The 19,595-nt window shown below is 59.6% G+C and overlaps 1 protein-coding gene across 2 annotated transcripts in view; it reads left to right on the forward strand.

Moving 5' to 3' along the window:
- PDE2A (phosphodiesterase 2A) overlaps positions 1-19,595 on the forward strand; it is a 366,524-nt gene that overhangs the window by 330,131 nt on the left and 16,798 nt on the right. For both annotated transcript variants that reach the window (XM_073333785.2, XM_073333795.2), the window contains 9 exons: positions 638-749; positions 6,995-7,034; positions 10,430-10,493; positions 12,289-12,367; positions 12,788-12,965; positions 15,478-15,590; positions 16,349-16,426; positions 17,021-17,143; positions 17,691-17,761. In XM_073333785.2, the coding sequence (XP_073189886.1) occupies positions 638-749; positions 6,995-7,034; positions 10,430-10,493; positions 12,289-12,367; positions 12,788-12,965; positions 15,478-15,590; positions 16,349-16,426; positions 17,021-17,143; positions 17,691-17,761 (858 nt within the window). The remainder of the gene's footprint in view (positions 1-637; positions 750-6,994; positions 7,035-10,429; positions 10,494-12,288; positions 12,368-12,787; positions 12,966-15,477; positions 15,591-16,348; positions 16,427-17,020; positions 17,144-17,690; positions 17,762-19,595) is intronic.

Here is a 19,595-nt window from a genome sequence, read left to right on the forward strand (position 1 = left end):
AGGCGCAGTAAAGGGTTCCCCAATCCACAGGCACAGAATCCCCCTCACTGGGTAATTCATTTCCTGAAACTTGGATTCAGAGCTTAATAATAACAGAGCAAAGCCCCGTCCCCACTGCTTGGCTGGCTGGCAGCGTGCCTGACTCAGCTCAGCCTTCACCAGGCCTCTCTTATTCAGCTGCCCCGAGCCCTCCTTCTCTGATCCCGCCAGTACCCCTGCCACCGTTTCATGGGCGAGGCCCGGTCCAGGTCAGGGTTTTGGGAAGGGGACAGGAGCAGATGAGGGCAAATCCCGGTTGACCTGAGCTGAGGCCTGATAGACTGTGTAGTAATCTTCACCCCAACCCTGCTGCGAGGTGGGTCAGTAGCCTCATTCCTGTCCTACAGCTGGGGAAACCGAGGCAGGGCAGGGGAGCTGGGCCTCGGAGCAGCGCATTGCGATCGTCCAGGAGAGAGGAGGGGAATGCGTGGTGCACTGGGGAACAGCTGCCATGTCCTGCCTCAGAGGTGGCTGCATGTCAGTGAGGTGGATCTCCTCTGGACAGGCAGCACCGGCAGGCTCCCTGGCTGAGCAGCATTGGCCGCAGGAGCCGCCGCCCGCCGTCCCTGTTCTGACCGTGCCGCTCTTCTCGCCTCAGCTACACGGAGGCCGACGAGCACAGAATCCAGCACTGCTTCTGCTACACCTCCACCGTCCTGACCAGCACACTGGCCTTCCAGAAGGAGCAGAAGCTGAAGTGCGAGTGCCAGGTAAGGGGGCAGCTCGCTCGCTTATTACGCACGGCCGCAGGGGCGTAACAGGCTGTGCCATGCGGCGGCTGCAGCCGTGCGTATGGGGAGGGGCAGCTGGCTACATCCACCTCTCGGTGGTGGTGGGGTGGCTGGACTGAGTGTCCATGCGCCGTGGGAGCGCCATGGGGCATCGAGTGGAGGTGCTGGGGCATCGCTGCACTGGGAATGCAGAGGGAATGGGGCAAGGCAGGCATTTGAGAGGGGGTTGAACCGGGCACCCACAGCAGGCTGTTCCCCAACCCTCAACCCCCTGCCAGCGTGGGGCTAGACCCCTGGGCTTTGAGCTCCACAGTGCAGGCCTCACAACTTCAGCTACGGGAGAAATTCCGCTGGCTGGTAGCAGTAGCTGGCCCTTATCCGCCGTGTTGGCCAACTTCTAGAGAGGCCTGCTCTATGGAGGAGGGTTCTCTGAAGCCAGGATCCCCTCTGGAAAAGCCTGCAAGGCTGTCAGACTGTCTCCAGCATTGTCATGCTGCGGGGCCCATAACACCCCCTCTCCCGGAGGCCAGGGTGGAGAGCAGGTCGCTGTGTTGTTGGGAGGATGTTTCACAGGTCTCCGTGTAAACTCAGGGCTGATTGTCCTATAGGCCAGGAAAGGCAGGACCAGTCCCACACATTTTGGGGGGATCCCCATCCTGATGATTGGGAGCTTCCCCTTGCTGGACATGTGGGGTTACCTACATGTGTACCCCATTAGCTGTACACTTTCCTTGGCCATATCTAAGCACCTGGCAGACATGAAGAGATGAAAGTTCTACCTGTGAAGTAGAGAAGCCTTGCCCCCAGTTTACAGTTGGGGAAACTGAGGCAAGGAGGATGAAGTGACTTATCCCAGGACTGACAATGCATGCAGGGTAGAGCCAGGAACTGTCCCCAGATCTCAAGTCCGATCCTAAACCACAAGGGAATCAGCCTCTCAGCACCTGTCTGACCCACCCACTCTGTCCTGCCCCCTGGCCGGGTCTCTGGGCTGTGCACTCAGCCTGTCAGCCAGGCGATTTTGGTCTTACTTCTGCTGGTCTCACCCTTCCCATCTGGATCTGCCCAGGATAGGATTGCCAACTTTCTAATAGCAGAAAACCGAACACCCTTGTCCCGCCCCCTGCCCTGGCCCTTCTCCAAGGCCCTGCTCCTGCTTACTCCATCCCCCCTGCCAACACTCACTCTCCCCCACCCTCACTCATTCGCTGTTTTTCACCGGGCTGGGGCAGCGGGTTGGGGTGCAGGCTGTGGGAGGGAGTTTGGGTGTAGGAGGGGGCTCTGGGCTGGGGCAGGAGGTTGGGACATGGGAGGAGGTGAGGGATGCGGGCTCTGGGTGGCACTTACCTTAGGTGGCTCCTTGAAGTGGCATCCCGTCCCTCCAGCTCCTAAGCGAAGGGGCAGCCAGGGGGCTCTGTGCATTGCCCCCATCCTTACACACCGCTGCGGAGCCAGCGCTCGGGGCGGGGGCAGCGCATGGAGCCCCCGTGGCTGCCCCTATGCCTAGGAGCCAGAGAGACATGCCGGCCACTTCCAGGAACTGCGCGGAGCCAGGCAGGAGCCTGCCAGCCCTGCACCAACTGGACTTTTAACGGCCCGGTCAGCGGTGCTGACTGGCACTGCCAGGGTCCCTTTTCGACCAGGCATTCCAGTTGAAAATGGGACACCTGGCAGCCCTAGCCCAGGGCGGGCTCATCAGCTCCGTCCCGGCTCGGTGCCAGATAGAAATGAGTCAGTTCCACTCTCTGCAGCCCTCCCCCGTCGTGGTGCCCATCACACCGCTAATTTCACCGCCTGTCATTCAGCCCCCAAGCCCGCCACGGCCTGCTGCTCTGATGGCACTAATCAGGCCGGGAGGGGCGAGTTCAGGAGCCCACACTGCCATGCTTGGCTAACTGGGACATGTGGATCTGAATTGCAAATGCCCTGGGAGGTGACCCAGAGCTGGCAGGGGAAGGCCGGCCGGCAGGAGCCTCGCTCTGCCCCCAGGGATGCAGAGAACATGGGGGATGCCCTGCCAACACCCTTGTCTGCCTACTGTCCCCTGGAGGCTCGTGGCTCTGGGGTATGTTCACAATGGCTCACTGGCCACATGCAGTAAAACAGAGACCTCTGACAACATGAGCTAGAGGAGAATCGCCTTCTCTTACTGGGGGTGGTGGGGCTTTGTCCTCCGCTCAGGACCCCAGCCATTAGAGCGTGACCCGTCCTAGCCATAGCAACAGGGGGCAGTGGTGAATACACACTTCAGCACCACCCAGGACGGGGCATGGGCACATCAGCATCGTGGTGGGGTCCCTACGCACATTGGCACCATCCAGCAGGGGGCAGCGGTCCCTACGCACATCGGCACCATCCAGCAGGGGGCAGGGGTCCCTACGCACATCGGCACCATCCAGCAGGGGGCAGGGGTCCATACGCACATTGGCACCATCCAGCAGGGGGCAGCGGTCCCTACGCACATCGGCACCATCCAGCAGGGGGCAGGGGTCCATACACACGTCAGCAGGGCAGATTCCGTATCAGTGTCCCACAAGACTAAAGCTGCCTAGTCGCGCCGAAGCATCTGGCCATGTGACGTTAGTGCCAAGCTGTTTCTTTGCCAGCGTCGCCCCGTTTCCACAGGGAGGCAGAGCTGCACACACTGACCATCGGAAGGGCTTGGAGCTAGTGCTTAGACAGGCCCAAGTCGTTTCAGGCACCACCTGCTTTGGGCATTAGGAGGAGTGAAGCGAGGAGAAGAAGGTATCTGCTGGGAGCAGATCCATGGGACAGTAGCGCCAACTGGCCGAGATCAAACTGGCTCCCCACTGTGCCAGGCGTTGCTTGGACACATTGTAAGAGACAGTTCCTGCCCTCAGGAGCTGACCGCGTAGACAAGACACAATCATTAGCCCCGGTTTACAGATGGGAAACTGAGGCACAGCAATAAAGTGACTTGTCTGGTCAGTAGCAGAGCCAGGGATTAAACCCAGATCTTTGGAGACCTAGTCCAGTGCAGCGAGCGCCCGGCGCCAGCCATTATACAAAGCGCCCGGTGCATGGGCACGCTTGCCAGGATGCAATTGCTCTCTCCCATCTCAGCAGACACCTAAAGGGAGGATTTAATTATTGTTCATACTCTCGCCTCCCCAAGAGACGGCTTCTTTGTTCAGAGGTGTTTAATAATAACACTGGCACCCGGTGATCCCGGGGCAGAGAGATGGAGCTTCCCCAGAATGGGATGGGCGGGGGCTGGGTTAGGGTCTCAGTTTGGCTGGTGCTGGGGAGTGGCCGCTCATCCCCACATGTAACAGACTTCCAGAGCTGGGGTTCTAGGAGGGTAATGGGCTGTGTGGGTAGCACTGCCCCTAGTGGGTAGGATTTGTCCTCGCCCGCTCCGGCCGTCAGCTGGTTGGGAACTTTTTGACAAAACGTTTTTTTCATTGAACGATGCTGATTTGTCAAAACCGTTCAGGAAACCTGGTCCATGTTGGCGAATCTCCCGGCTGGCAGCAAGTTTGAAAAAAAAAAAAAGTTCTGAAACTGTCAAATCGTTTTGTTTCCACATTTTCAAAGCCAAACGGTCCAGTTTCCCGGTGTTTTGCTTTGACATTGAAGCTCATTCGACTGAGAAAAGGGTAAAGAAGAAACCATTGCAATCTGAAGGAAATGTTTCTTCCAACTGAGCGAAAGGAACCGCTGGGACTGACCGAAGCTGAAATTTTTTTTTTTTTAATTTGCAAAAACGTTCGAATTTGACTTTTTGTCCACAGTCAGGTGAACACTTGCAAACTCTCGAAAATATTTCCAGGCTGGGAAAACTGTTTCCCACCCAGTTCTACACCTGCCCTGCTTCCCGGGGGCTTGGATCTGCTGCTGCTCAGGGTTAGTGAACACACCCAAGCACCCTCGTGCATGCACACACGAGGGCTGGGTCACGTGCACTTACGCGTCCTATTCTCTCGCACTATTGCATGCAACGGCATACGGCTGCATGCGGATCCGCAGGCACCCCCAGGCATACACTGGCATCCCGGTGGCGACACAATCCCTTGCACATGCAGATACCCTCATGTGTTTGCACACTGACACACCCGGGATCTCACACAGTCACACGGGCGGGCATTGGTTACGCACCTGGGCAGTTGCCTGCACCCGCTGACGTGCTCTCCTTCTCACGCTCAGCCAGGCCAACCCATGCTGACTCCTTGACAGCGTAGATGTGGCTTGCTCCAAACCCCCCCACCCGCCCACACACTCACACCTGAAAGGTAGTGACCCTCTCCTTCAGCCCCGTGCTCGGGGCACCCTCCGGTGGCACTGTGGGGCATAGCCTCATGTCACGGAGTCCCCGGGCGATGCTCTGGAACTGCTCCCCATGAAGCCAGGCAGGACTCTGGGGTAGTCGCCTTCCTGTGAGGAGCCTGTCTGCAGGACACACAGCTCACACAGCTTCCACCTTCCTGAGTCTAACCTCGGCGCATTCAGCATCCTCTGCCCCTCCGTGCGCTTCCCCCAGTGAGTCCGCTCAGGCGGGGCTCCTGGGGAAGCCAGAGGGTCCTGCCCCCCAATTCCGCAGTCAGACGTGACTCTCAGCCAGCCAGTAAAATAGAGGTTTATTAGACGACAGTGGGTGAGAGAACCTGGATTTGTGCTGGAAATGGCCCACCTGATGATCACTTTAGATAAGCTATTACCAGCAGGACAGTGGGGTGGGAGGAGGTATTTTTTCATATTCTCTGTGCATAAATAAAGTCTGCTGCAGTTTCCACGGCATGCATCCGATGAAGTGAGCTGTAGCTCACGAAAGCTCATGCTCAAATAAATTGGTTAGTCTCTAAGGTGCCACAAGTACTCCTTTTCTTTTTGCGAATACAGACTAACATGGCTGTTACTCTGAAAAATGGTCTAACACAGAGCTTGTAGGTGCAGAGAACAGGACCCCTCAGCTGGGTCCATTTTGGGGGGCAGTGAGCCAGACAACCGCGTCTGCACTTCACTCCATGTCTCCAGCCAGCCCCCAACTGAAACTCCCTCCAGTCCCTCCTCCCCTGGGCTTTGTTCCTTTCCCGGGCCAGGAGGTCACCAGATTCCTTTGTTCTCCAACCCTTCAGCTTTCACCTTGCATGGGGGAAGGGCCCAGGCCATCAGTTGCCAGGAAACAGGGTGTCGGCCATTGTCTGTGTCCAGACCCCTGCACACACCTGCCCTCTAGGGCTCTGCAATGATCATACACCCTTACCCCACCACCTAGATACTTTAGAACTGCATAGGGGAAACTGAGGCACCCCCACACTATTCAGAGGAAACATTAAGAACAGTCCCACTTGGTCACATCTCAGCATTGCTCTGGGGACCAGGAAATAACTTCACCTGTTGGGCCTAAGGCCGGACAGAGGCAATGTCTCTTCCAGAGAGGCATTGATTTCTGCCCCGAGGGATGGCCACTGCTCCCAGGGCGATGGGTGGGGGGAATTAATGGGAAGCCACAGATGTTTAGAAACCACTTGATGGTATTAACAGGAGCTGGGGGGGGGGGGAACCCACCAATAGAGCAAGGCTGGGGTTAAAGCAGTGACGTCCCTCACCAGTAGGACACAAAGCTTATCCCCCTTGGACGACGTCTCTGTCCCATCACCTCCGCGTCGTCCTGCCCTCCTCTCCCCTAGCCCCTCTGAGCATTTTTCTTGTACTCCCCAGAATGCCCTGTGGGAGAGGCGGAGTGGCCTAGTGGCCCGATCACTGGATTTGGGTGGGCAGGGTCAGAAGACCTGGGTTCCACTTCTAGCTTTGTCACCGGTCCCGCTCCATGCCTCAGTTTCCCCTCCCACCCTTTGTGCAGACTGTACGCTCTCCAAGGCCAGGACTGGCTCGTGCTTTGGGTACATGCAGCACCTAGCACAGTAGGGCCCTGATCGCCACTGCTGCCCTCACACCGCTGAGCTGAAGGCAGCACCCTGGGGGAGATCCCGCTCATCAGGGCCCTCAGGACACCCAGTGTTCAGGCCTGCTCCCGGCCAGGGGGTGTCAGGTGCTTGTGGACAATAACGAGGGCTAATTAGGACGCCACGTGGGGATTTATAGGAGACTGCGGAGGTCACAGGCAGGAAGAGGGAAGTGAGCTTTGGCTGGTGACTGGTCTTGAGCCCGGGGTGGGGGAGGGGAGCAGACTCGTTTAATTAACTCTAATAATGAACTCAGATAACCAGATTTCCCTTCCCCCCGCCCCCCCCCCCCCACAGGCGCTCCTGCAAGTGGCTAAGAACCTGTTTACGCACTTGGGTAGGTGGCTTTTTCTGTTCCTACAGGCCATGTACTGCTGGGGCCCGACTCACTGGTGGGCGGCTGGGCGTTCGCCTCTAGGTCTGCACATTCCTCTGGCCCAGGGTTGGTGGTGGCAGGGTGGGGGCCCGCTGGGAAGCCACATTCCTAGTGGACATGGGCCCCTATGGCAAATCCACGGCAGCCTCTCTGCGTGCGTTACACAGGGAGGGCTCACAGCCCTGTCTTCTCAGCTCCAAAATACAGCTCCCAGGGGTACAGCTAACAGAGCAGCTTCACATCCCCTGTGCATGCATGCATACACACACACAGATCCCCTGTACACACACACACACAGAGATCCCCTGTACACACACAGACAGATCCCCTGTACACACACACACACACACAGATCCCCTGTACATGCAATGCACACACACACACAGATCCCCTGTACACACACACACAGATCCCCTGTACACACACACACACACAGATCCCCTGTACACACACAGACAGATCCCCTGTACACACACACACAGATCCCCTGTACACACACACACACACAAATCCCCTGTACACACACACACAGATCCCCTGTACATGCAATGCATACACACAGACAGATCCCCTGTACACACACACACAGATCCCCTGTACACACACACACACACAGATCCCCTGTACACACACACACAGATCCCCTGTACATGCAATGCATACACACAGACAGATCCCCTGTACACACACACACAGATCCCATGTACACCCACACACAGATCCCCTGTACATGCATGCATACACACACAGAGATCCCCTGTACACACACAGACAGATCCCCTGTACACACACACACACACACAGATCCCCTGTACACACACACAGAGAGAGATCCCCTGTACACACACAGACAGATCCCCTGTACACACACACACACAGAGATCCCCTGTACACACACAGACAGATCCCCTGTACACACACACACACACACACACACAGATCCCCTGTACATGCAATGCATACACACAGACAGATCCCCTGTACACACACACACAGATCCCATGTACACCCACACACAGATCCCCTGTACACACACACACAGATCCCCTGTACATGCATACATACACACACAGAGATCCCCTGTACACACACACACACAGATCCCATGTACACCCACACACAAATCCCCTGTACACACACACACACAGAGATCCCCTGTACACACACACACACAGAGATCCCCTGTACATGCAATGCATACACACAGACAGATCCCCTGTACACACACACACACAGAGATCCCCTGTACATGCAATGCACACACACAGACAGATCCCCTGTACACACACACACACACAGATCCCCTGTACACACACACACAAATCCCCTGTACACACACACACAGATCCCCTGTACATGCAATGCACACACACACACAGATCCCCTGTACACACACACACACAGATCCCCTGTACACGTACACACACAAATCCCCTGTACACACACACACACAGATCCCATGTACACCCACCCCCCCCGCACATGCATGCATACACACACACAGATCCTCTGTACACACACACACACACCGCCCCTCCCCCCAATATGTCACAGCCATGTCACATCACGGAGACCCAGCCCTGCACCCCGAAGACGTCCCCGGCCAGCTCTCCTTCTGTCTGCCCCACAGAGCGTGGGCGCTGCCCTGCCCTGGGATCCCGAGGGAAACCCCCAGAACTAACGAATAAGGAGCGCGGTCTCCCCGGCCTTCCTGTAACGGCCGCCACCATCAGTGCCAATCCGCAGTGGGTTAGTGACCTGGGCAATGCCCAGTGCAGACTGGGCTGAGAACCGCCCGCTCCTTTCTCACGGGGGACACCCGGCGGCCATTCCGTGGGGTGTTTTCCCGTTGGCTGGCGGGGGGTTAGAAATCGCAGCTTGGGTTGTATCCACTAAGGGGCCACATGGTAATGCCGGACCAGCATCGCTGGCCTCTCTCTACAGGGACGCTCCTCTCTAGCTGGGTCCTGACCCCCCCATTCAGCCATATGGGGGGGTCACAACCCGTGGAAACCTGTTCCTGGGCCTCTGCCCTAAGGCTTTATGCTCTCTGTAGGCTGCCCTGGGAGGAGGTGAGCCCCATCTCTGTGTCATGTGCTGAACCAGCTCCCCCAGCTGTAAACATCTGGGGAGGTGTGGGTCGGCTCTGCCCTGCTCCTGACTGCACGGCCAGCCCCAAGCTCTGTAATGGGCTGGAGGCACTGGCCACCGCCTCTGTGCTTCACAAGTCAGGCCCAATTCCCATCATAACAAAGGAGAGGGTGAAGTCACAGGCTCGTGTCTAACCATTAGGCCTGCCTTCCTCCGGCTAGTTAGCTGGTTAGCAGGCTGACGTCCCCTCCCCAGCTCTCGCACGGCTGTCCCCAGTTGGCTGTGTGCTCCCAGACATCCTCGGCTCCTCTCCGAGGCCGGTGGGACCCGCGAGGCACAGCGCGACACAGCTGTACACGTAGGCGGTGGAGATAAGGCCGAGACGGATTGCCGAGGGCACACGCTCCCACAAAGAGCAGGGCTCATCAGGGTGGCCCGTGCCCGGCCCCAGAGCCAGCTCCAGCAGAGACGCCGGCCGTGTGAGGCTGAGATAAATGACTGCCCGGCAGCCGGGGCTGGGTGAAGCCTGCCGGAGCACTTGACTGGGGAAGAAGCCCAGCCCAGGGCTGGCGGCACACAGTGCTCCTCCGGTCTGGGCCCTCAAGCAGGCCACGTCCGTGTGTCCAGAGGCCTGGGGATGGAGTCAGGGCATCCGGGCCGAGTTAAAGGGCTGTACAGCGGTGTTAATTGCTAGCTCCTGGTCTCAGTGACCCCAGGGGGCTCCAAGTCACATCCTTCCGGCTTTACCCCGGTGTCATGGCGAGCAGAATCTGGCCCTTGCACCATTTATATAGCAGCTGCTTCATCCCCGGGCATCTCGCCAAGCCTCCCAGCCTGCCTGCAGAGTAAGTAAGTGGCACTGTCCCCTTGTACAGATGGGGAAACTGAGGCACGGGGCAGGGAAGTGACTCACTGTGGAGGGAGCTGGCATTGGGGCCGGGATTAGAACCCTGGCGTGTTCAGACTACAGAGCTGCAGCCTGGCATCCTAGTAATGGGTCAGGTATGGGGCTGACAGCCAGGACCTTGGCCTAACCCCATAGCTCCTGCTTTAGGGTGTTGTCGGCCCCCATGCGCCACGACCCGAGGCCACCAGCTCTGGTCACAGAGCCGTCCCTTGGAGAGGCCTCTTGCTCAGCGTCAGGGGGCTCAGGCCTACAGGTGAGAGGCTCCGTGGCCCCTCGCCGGTGCCCGGAACCGCCCTGCCCCTGCCCAGGCTGCCTGGGCCTGGTCTGAGCTGCCAAACGATCCGCTTCTCCCCCGCAGACGACGTGTCGGTGCTGCTCCAGGAGATCATCACGGAAGCCCGGAGTCTCAGCAACGCCGAAATGTGAGTGAGCGGCTGCTCTGCGCGAGGCGTTACCCTGGGGGCGGGGAGTCAGCCTGGGTGCCCCCTGCTCCCAAGGAGGCCGTGTGTGCACGCACGCTGGGATTACGCTCCTGGACCTCTTCTGCGGCTGGGACATGCGCCGGGAACAGCTGATCCTGTGGGAAAGCTGCTCCTCCCTGGTTACTTTTACAGCTCTGATCTCCGGCTCCCCGGTGTAAATCTCCCCCCTCCTCCTCCTCACGCTCGCTCCCCGCGCCATGCCCCAGTCGGGCAGCAAGCCTGCAGACTTCCTGAGCGTGGAGACGGGGCCTGGTTCTCCTCTCACGTCCCCCCGGCGTGAATCGGAGCAGGTCCGGCAAAGCCAGCAGAGCTGCTGCTCCAGGCATCCCCTGCCCCGGGCTCAGGAGAAGCCAGGCCCTGCTCTCTCTGATCAGCGTGGCTCTCTCTTGGGACTGTCCTGGGCCGGATCCTGCCCAGGGCAGGGGCTCAGGGCTCAGGTCTGCACTTAGAACGCAGCTGCCCGGCTGCCTGCTCCCTCCAGCGCTTCACAAGGAACAGGGTGACGAGCACGCCGCAGTCCCGTGTAATCCTGTGCCCTGGAAAGGCAGCAAAGCTGCCCCCAAGGGGCTTGAGGGTTGCTGTCACCAGCCCTGGAGCATGCCAGGCTCACTCACCTTCTGCACAGCCGCACGGAAACCCCTACCCGAGACCCCCAGCCCCACAAAGGTACAAATACGGGGCCTGACCCTGCGCTCCCGAGGCTGGGCCTGATTCACACGGGCTTGGCCCACAGGCCAATAGCCCAAGCGGCTGCAGAGACTCGGGCTGGGCAAAACTCACCCACACGCAGCCTACCCAGGGCGCGAGGAGAAGTGTGTTCTTTGGCTCCTGCAGCATGCAGCTTCGTGTCCCAGAGAGAGACTCCTACGGTGCAATATAATAGCTGAGAAATAGACACGATTGTGTGACTAACAACTGCAGCATAATGATGCAGATGCACAAGGGCAAGGGGCAACATTAAAGGTTCATGTCCCAGGGGGCAGAGTTAGGGGTATGTGTCCTGGGGGCTGGAGTCAAGGTTACATGGCATGCGGGCAGAGTTAAGGTTACATGGCCCAGGGGGGCACAGTTAAGGTTACACACTTCCAATCTTAATTTTCTCCTTCTCAGGTGTCTGCATTTGCAAATATAACAGGAAGAGGAGTATAAATGTTTTAATGTCCATGTTTGTTTTGAGTGCAGAGGGCTAGATTACCCCCTATCCATGAGAAAAACCACAGGAAGGGACCAGGGTAGAGGACATAGGGTTGCCAATTTTGTTTGGATGTATGCCTGGAGGTTTCATAGAATCATAGAATATCAGGGTTGGAAGGGACCTCAGGAGGCCATCTAGTCCAACCCCCTGCTCAAAGCACGACCAATCCCCAACTAAATCATCCCAGCCAGGGCTTTGTCAAGTTTAGGACAGGAGGTGAAGAATACCTTGTCCAGAAGGAAGAGCCGGGGAAACTGAGGAAAGCCGAATGTCATTACCCAGCTGGAATGTTGCCAGAACTGTGGGGCTAACACTCCATGCCCCGGGATCACTGGTGACCACAGAGGCCAGGATCACGGGAATCTCTCGTCTCATGGTGGGACGCTGGGTCAGTGAATCCAAAGGGGAGATGTGCTAACCAGAGGCCGTGGGCCTGGTCCGAAGCCGAGGGGAGTCAATCGGAGTCGTTCCGCTGCCTTGCCTGTGACTGGATGGTGCTTGCTGTGGAGATCTGGCTGAGCGGCTGGTTGTCTCTTGCAGATGCTCGGTTTTCCTGCTGGACACGTTCAGCCATGAGCTGGTGGCCAAGGTGTTTGACGGGGGCGTGGTGGATGACGAGGTAAGCCCTCCCTGGCGGGCCTGGGGCTCACCAGCAGAGGGAGCTGCGGGCGGTGGCGTCGGGCCTGGAGGATGGAGCAGGCCTGAGGATGAGGTCAGGCCGAGGGGGTCAGCTGGAGCCACCCGCTCCAGACCAGGGGGTGCTGGTCATGAGGAGGAGAGCGGTCTCCATGCCAGGCCGAGGGCGCTGCTACATGAGGGCCAGGAGATGGCGACTCAGCTGGGACAGGGAGGCCGGGCGGGTGTTGGAGATGGAGCTGGAGAGGGGCAGGGTGCAAGGTAGGGAGATGGGACCGAATCCCAGGAGATGGGGATGGGAGGTGGTTCCCTGAGCCCTGGGAGGACAAGGGATTGGACAGAGATGGGCATGGGGAGGGCTGGACAGCATGGGGCCAACGTCTCGGTCAATCCTGTCCCTCAGAGCTACGAAATCCGCATCCCGGCGGATCAGGGCATTGCGGGTCACGTGGCAACGACGGGGAAGATCCTCAACATCAAGGACGCCTATTCCCACCCGCTCTTCTACCGGGGGGTGGACGACAGCACCGGCTTCCGGACCCGAAACATCCTCTGCTTCCCCATCAAGAACGAGAGCCATGGTGAGAGCCCGGGCAGTGCTGGGCATCGGGGTGCAGCTCCCCGGGTGCTGCCAGGGCACGCGGGCATTGGACACAGCACTCCCTCGATGCCGCGCCCTTGGGGTGCCGCGGTCGTCGAGGCCACACAAGGGCAAAGACCCATCAGATCCCGGCTTGATCGCCAGGGCGTAGTTTCTGACCACGTGTTCTCCCAGAGCAGCTTTCCTCGAGCTGGGATCCATCGGCGGCCCCTGTGCAGCCAACTCCTCCGTGTCTCCAGCTGCCTCCGCCAGTCTCCTGGCTCCTCATTCCCAAGAGGAGCCTGGCGACGGGTCAGAGCAGCTGGAGAAGAAGGGAAGCGGAGGAGGTCGAGAAGCAGCCTCTGTATTAATTCGCCACCGGTGCTGAGGATGAGGGAGCCCCGCTCTAGTGGTGGTAGCAGGACCCCTATGGCCTGCTCGCGGCTCTGTGATCTCGGACAAGGCACGTGACAGCTCTGTGCCTCAGTTTCCCCACTTCTCAGATAACGAGCATGGAACTGACCCTTGTCACGGAGCGGGCTGTGAGAAGGGAGGAGTGAATTTAAATTGCCCTGAGACTTGTTTAAGTGCCGCGCACTTTGGAGACCCCAGCCCTTCCCCGGGGCAGAGAGTCCCGCACCCCGAAGGATGGATGGAGTCTGATGCTCAGCCCATTGCACCCAGGTGGCAGGGTGAGCTTATGGCTAACATACAGGGATAAGATTCAGGAGGGTGTGTTACCAACCCACTGCGATTCCCTTGGCAAGCCACTGAACTGGTGCCTCAGTTTCCCCACCTGTCACAACATCTGGGCCTGATCCCCAGCAGGCATTAACTGCCAAATCTCCATTGAAGTCAGCAACACACCAGCTGAGGATCTGGCCCATGTCTATGTAGCCACCTTACCGGGGACTTTATTGTTAGGCTTAACTAAGTGTTCCTAAGTGCTTTGAGATCCCCAGGTGGGAGGAGCCCCAGAACCTGAGCTTGGTGGAGCTTGGGAGTCCCCTGGCCCGCCGGCACCAGCAGCTGGCCAGGGATTGAATGGCATCCCTGTGCTTCGCAACAGGCCGGCTAACTCCAGCGCGCCGGACAACAGCTGGGTTTGTTAGCCCCAGCCCCGCTCTGCCGTGTCTGGCAAAATAACCTCGGTTAGTGGGTGTGATTTATTTAAAACACACAGGCCAAATCCTCTGGGCCCCCCACACCGCTGGGTCATCAAGCCGCAGGTCTAGAACCTGGGCTCTCCTACTCCAAAGCACCAGCCCCTACTACCTGAGCCACAGCAGCACCTCCTGTGGCTGGGTGTCAGCAGCAGGCTGATTTAGTCCCGGGGCCGCCACGCACACACGCCAAGCCATGCTGACTAGGCAAGTCCATCGCCAGCCCACCCCCAGTGGACATGTTTCCGGTGCCAAGCCGCCAGGCTGTCTAGCCCCCGCAGGTGTTAATCGTATTGCAGTGAGGCCCGAGCCAGGCCTGGGTGCTAGGGGCTGTACAGACACTGCAAATGCCAGGCCCTGCTTAGAGAGCTCACCATCAAAACGAGGATGGGGGAGCTGGCTCTGAACAGCATGGTGCTGTGCCATAGCCCTTCTGGGGCCACGGGGCTTCCAGCCCAGCACCTTACACTGGCCTGGCCCCGCCCGGCCATGACCATCTACGGGGGGGCAAGTGGCAGCCCCCACGTTAACACCCTCTATGCCAGGTCATCCCCCCTGCAGTGGGATCACGCCCTGGCCCTCCTGTGGGCAGCCAGGTGGCCTCTGCCCTTCCCCTGTGGGACTGGAGGGCGGCACGGGCTGCCCTCGGGGCTCTGTCATATTGGTGAGTCAAACCACCCAGTGCGAGCGGCCCGGCGATGCTGCCGTTAAACGCCCCCCACCGGTGCCGCTAGCAGCCGGTCGGTCCCTGCCGCCTCTCCCGACCTGGGTCCTGCTATCCCCATGCCTGTGGGCATGTCGCCCTCTAGTACCAGCCCCACTATGGCAGCCTGGCGCTGACTGGGCGGTGTGGGAGAGGCGGGCCCTGCAGGTCCCTGGTTCGATTCCCTGCCAGTGGCCGTAGAGTGTCTGCAAACAGCCAGGGGGAGCAAATCCTCAGGTCACGTAGTGGCGCCCCCCACTCAATTTCAGTCCTCCCCGGCTCCCCCAAAAGCCGGTTTGCTTAACCCTTCGCTGGCCTCCCCGCCAATCCCTGTGAGATGCACAGTGCCCCACCAGGGACACACTCTCCCTCCCCTGCCCTCTGGCCAGGCACCCCATTGTTGGCTTCACGCAGGGCTTTGACCTTTCCTCCCAACTCAACTTGCTCGCCCAGTGCTGGGAATTGTGGGTCGCTGGAGTGGGAGGCAGGAGGGACCGGCTCCCCCTCCCCCAGCCCTGCCCCCTCTGGACCAGCATCCTGGACAGACCCATGCCGGAATATGGCTGGGAGTCCAGGGCGGCCGGGTTTCCCTGTGTGTCGGCCCCGGCCCCGGGCGCCGGTACACTGGGCTCTCGCTGCTCTTCCAGAGGTCATCGGGGTGGCGGAGCTGGTCAACAAGATTAACGGGCCTTGGTTCAGCAAGTTCGACGAGGACCTGGCCACGGCTTTCTCCATCTACTGCGGGATCAGCATCGCCCACGTAAGCGGCGGGGAGGGAGGGGGGGCTGCCTCGTGTGGGTGGGTCCAGCGCCCTCAGGAGGAGGGGTGGATTCCCATACCGGGCTCTCAGTGGCTCGGGCACTGGCCCATCCTTGGAAGCTGCCGAGCTCCCCAAGTCCCTTTCGCTGGGAAGAGGTGGATGCAGTGAGTCGGGAAAGGCTGGGGACCCAGCGACACCGCAGCAGCGTCTGCCTCCCCGCCCCAACCCTGACGTTTTCAGACCGGCTGCCCTCTACGGAGCATTCCAGGCAGCTGTCAGCACAGAGTGGGGTGAGCCCTGGGCCCCCCGGGTCTAACTTCTCCCTGCGACTGGACACCAGACTCTTCTTCCCTTCCTGTCCCAAGTGGTTGTGTGGCTCCGCACTGCCTGTCGGGTTCCACCCCAGGGGCAGCCGCATTTCAGCTGCACATGGAGAGGGGAGCGTAGTTCCAGGTAGCGAGCAGAGCCCCAAATAACGCTGGGTCATTGGTGAATCTTGTCGCCTCTCGGCACCCTTGGGGAAGTGGAAGGCGATGCCCAGCCATGTGCGCGTGAGTTCAGGTCGGGGGAGTGGGGGGCTGGAGCTCAGGTGCGCCCCAGTGCTGCGTGCCTTAGGCCTAAGGAGACTGAAGGGCTTGAGTTCCTGGAAAGACTCATGCTGAGCGCACGGGGCGGGGGCTCAGGCCACGGGAGAGCCAAGGGCAGCAGAAGCATGTCCGCCCGGGGCTCTGACCACCCTCTGCTTCCCTCCTCTCCAGTCGCTGCTCTACAAGAAGGTCCACGAAGCCCAGTACCGAAGCCACGTGGCCAACGAAATGATGATGTACCACATGAAGGTCAGGGGGTGGGGGGCTCCCAGGGAATGGGGCCGAGGCGGCTGGGGGCGTGGGGCTGGCTGTCACTGTCTCCGCAGCACTGAGCCGTGAGTGGGGATGGGTGACGCCATGGGTGTCTAGCTCATCTTCCTTCTCGTTCCGCCCCGGAGGGGCCAGTCTGCGCTCCCCGGCCTACAGGCTGCTGCACACTCAACGTTACTACCTTGCTCCGCCCCAGAGCTGGCTGCATTTTAGGGGCAAACTCTGGATTTGCCCCAGTGTAACCGGGTCACAGCCTCTGACTATCCCGATGGGTCAGCAGTGCACTGATTACCCCAATGGCACTAACTGGCCCCCACGTTGACAGGCTCCACAGAGAGGCCGGGGGCAGCATGGGCCGTGGTGCAGGAACCCTCTTGCCTCCGGGTCAGATCATGGCGCCAGTCCCGCCGCTGCCCAGGCTGTACCTGGTGGACAGAGGAGCCTGGCACAGGGCTGACAGGGCAGCACTGCGCGCCCGTGCCCGGCTGAATGCGGCCTGTGTCTGCAGCTCCTCCGCCAGGCCCCGGCTTTGGCCCCCGGCGTTCACAGCCCCTCCTGGGGCTTCCCTTGCAGGTCTCGGACGAGGAATACAAAAAGCTGCTCAGCGACGGGATCTGCCCCGTGGAAAGCATCGATTATCGCTTCGCCGATTTCACCTACACGCCGCGCTCGCTGCCCGAGGACGACACGCCCATGGTCAGTGCCCACGGGGCCGGCGTCTAGGGCCTGCCCGTCCCTGAGAGGGGGATGAGCCAGGGGTTAGGGGCTAGCCTAGGGTGCCCAAAGTGTGGGTCTCTGCCACAGCCTGCATGGGCGGATCACTCTGTGCCTCCAGTGTCTGTAACCCTGGGCCGCCTCCGAGGGGTGCTTGGAGAAATCCGGGAGGTATCTGATGCTACGGTGATGGGTTCTAAGTAGGTACCTGAGACAGCCTGGGCTAGGATCCAGCTCTGGCTTGGGGCGTCTGTCCGCCAAGGAGCTGCATTCGCCTTTGTTTAACACGGGTGCCCCGCGCTCCAATCCCACCTTGGGTCCAAGGCGTCGATACGATTTCCTGGCATCACTGGCTGCCCCCCCCTTGGTGGAGAGTTTGTGCCGTATGTGGCTGCTGCCCTCAAGGAACGCCGAGAGGGGTGCAGCGGGTCATCTCCATTCCCAGCCGGGCCCCCTCAGCGCCAGCCCCCTGCCAGGTGTGCCCGGGAGCAGCCTCTCAGCCAGCTCTCCGCTCCCTTTCCCTCCGCAGGCCATCCTGAGCATGCTGCAGGACATGAACTTCATTAACAACTACAAAATGGATCGCCAGACGCTAGCCAGGTGGGCTCACTCGCGGCTCGGCACGGAGGCTTGGCTGCACTGGGAGCCAAGCGTCCGGGGCGGGGGAGAGGTTGTGACCAGCAGGGGGTGCTCTTGCCCAGCACTTCGGTACCAGGTAGGCCCCGGATTAGGACTGAAGCCGGAGAAGAGGAAATACCCGGATGGAGACACGCATTGGGCAGCCGCAGGGCGTCAGGGTGTTACAGAGACTGGGGGGTGGGGGGGTCGTTCAGGGCAGGGGAGAGCAAAGCACCTAGCACGCACTTGGCTCAGTACAGGTAACGGATAATGGCGGGGCGGGGACTGGGAGCCAGGATTCCTGAGTTCTGTTCCTGGCCCTGGCACGTCACTCTGCCCATCTGTAAAGCGAGGCCAAGGATCCTGACCCGTCTCCCTGTGAGGCTTAATGGAGTGGTGTGTGTGCAGCTCTTTGAGATCCTCGGCCGGGAAGGGGGTGGAGCAGGGCAGGGGCACAGGCACAGGAGGAGGTGGACAGCCCACAAACTAGCAAGCCCCTGGCCAAAGGAGTCAGGGCCAGGAAATAACAGAGGGTGGCCCTGCGTAAACAGCCTCCCCGTCCAGCTCATGCTCCTACCCCGGGCATCTGAGCCCACGCACGCTCACAGGTACACAGACCCACAGATCCACGCACACTCACAGATCCACGGACACACAGATCCATGCACACTCACGGGTATACAGACCCACAGATCCACGCACGCTCACAGGTACACAGACCCACAGATCCACGCACACTCACAGATCCACAGATACACAGATCCACGCACACTCACGGGTACACAGACCCACAGATCCGCGCACACTCACAGATCCACGGACACACAGATCCACGCACACTCACGGGTACACACACCCACAGATCCGCGCATGCTCACAGGTACATGGATACACTGATCCACGCACACTCACAGACCCATGGACACACAGATCCATGCACACTCACAGGTATACAGACCCACAGATCCGCGCACACTCACAGACCCATGGACACACAGATCCACGCACACTCACAGATCCATGGACACACAGATCCACGCACACTCACGGGTACACAGACCCACAGATCCATGCACACTCACAGATCCACGGACACACAGATCCACGCACACTCACGGGTATACAGACCCACAGATCCACACACACTCACAGATCCACGGACACACAGATCCGCGCACGCTCACAGGTACACGGACACACAGATCTACGCACACTCACAGATCCACGGACACACAGATCCACGCACACTCACGGGTATACAGACCCACAGATCCGCGCACACTCACAGATCCACGCACACTCACAGATCCACGGACACACAGATCCACGCACACTCACGGGTACACAGACCCACAGATCCGCGCACACTCACAGATCCACGGACACACAGATCCACGCACACTCACAGGTACACAGACCCACAGATCCGCGCACACTCACAGGTACACAGACACACAGATCCACGCACACTCACGGGTACACAGACCCACAGATCTATGCACACTCACAGATCCACGGACACACAGATCCACGCACACTCATGGGTATACAGACCCACAGATCCACACACACTCACAGATCCACGGACACACAGATCCACGCACACTCACGGGTACACGGACACACAGATCCACGCACACTCACAGATCCACGCACACTCACGGGTATACAGACCCACAGATCCGCGCACACTCACAGATCCACGCACACTCACAGATCCACGGACACACAGATCCACGCACACTCACGGGTACACAGGCCCACAGATCCGCGCACACTCACAGATCCACGGACACACAGATCCACGCACACTCAC

Source organism: Lepidochelys kempii, chromosome 1 (genome assembly GCF_965140285.1).
Source record: "Lepidochelys kempii isolate rLepKem1 chromosome 1, rLepKem1.hap1, whole genome shotgun sequence".
Lineage (NCBI taxonomy): Eukaryota > Metazoa > Chordata > Testudines > Cheloniidae > Lepidochelys > Lepidochelys kempii.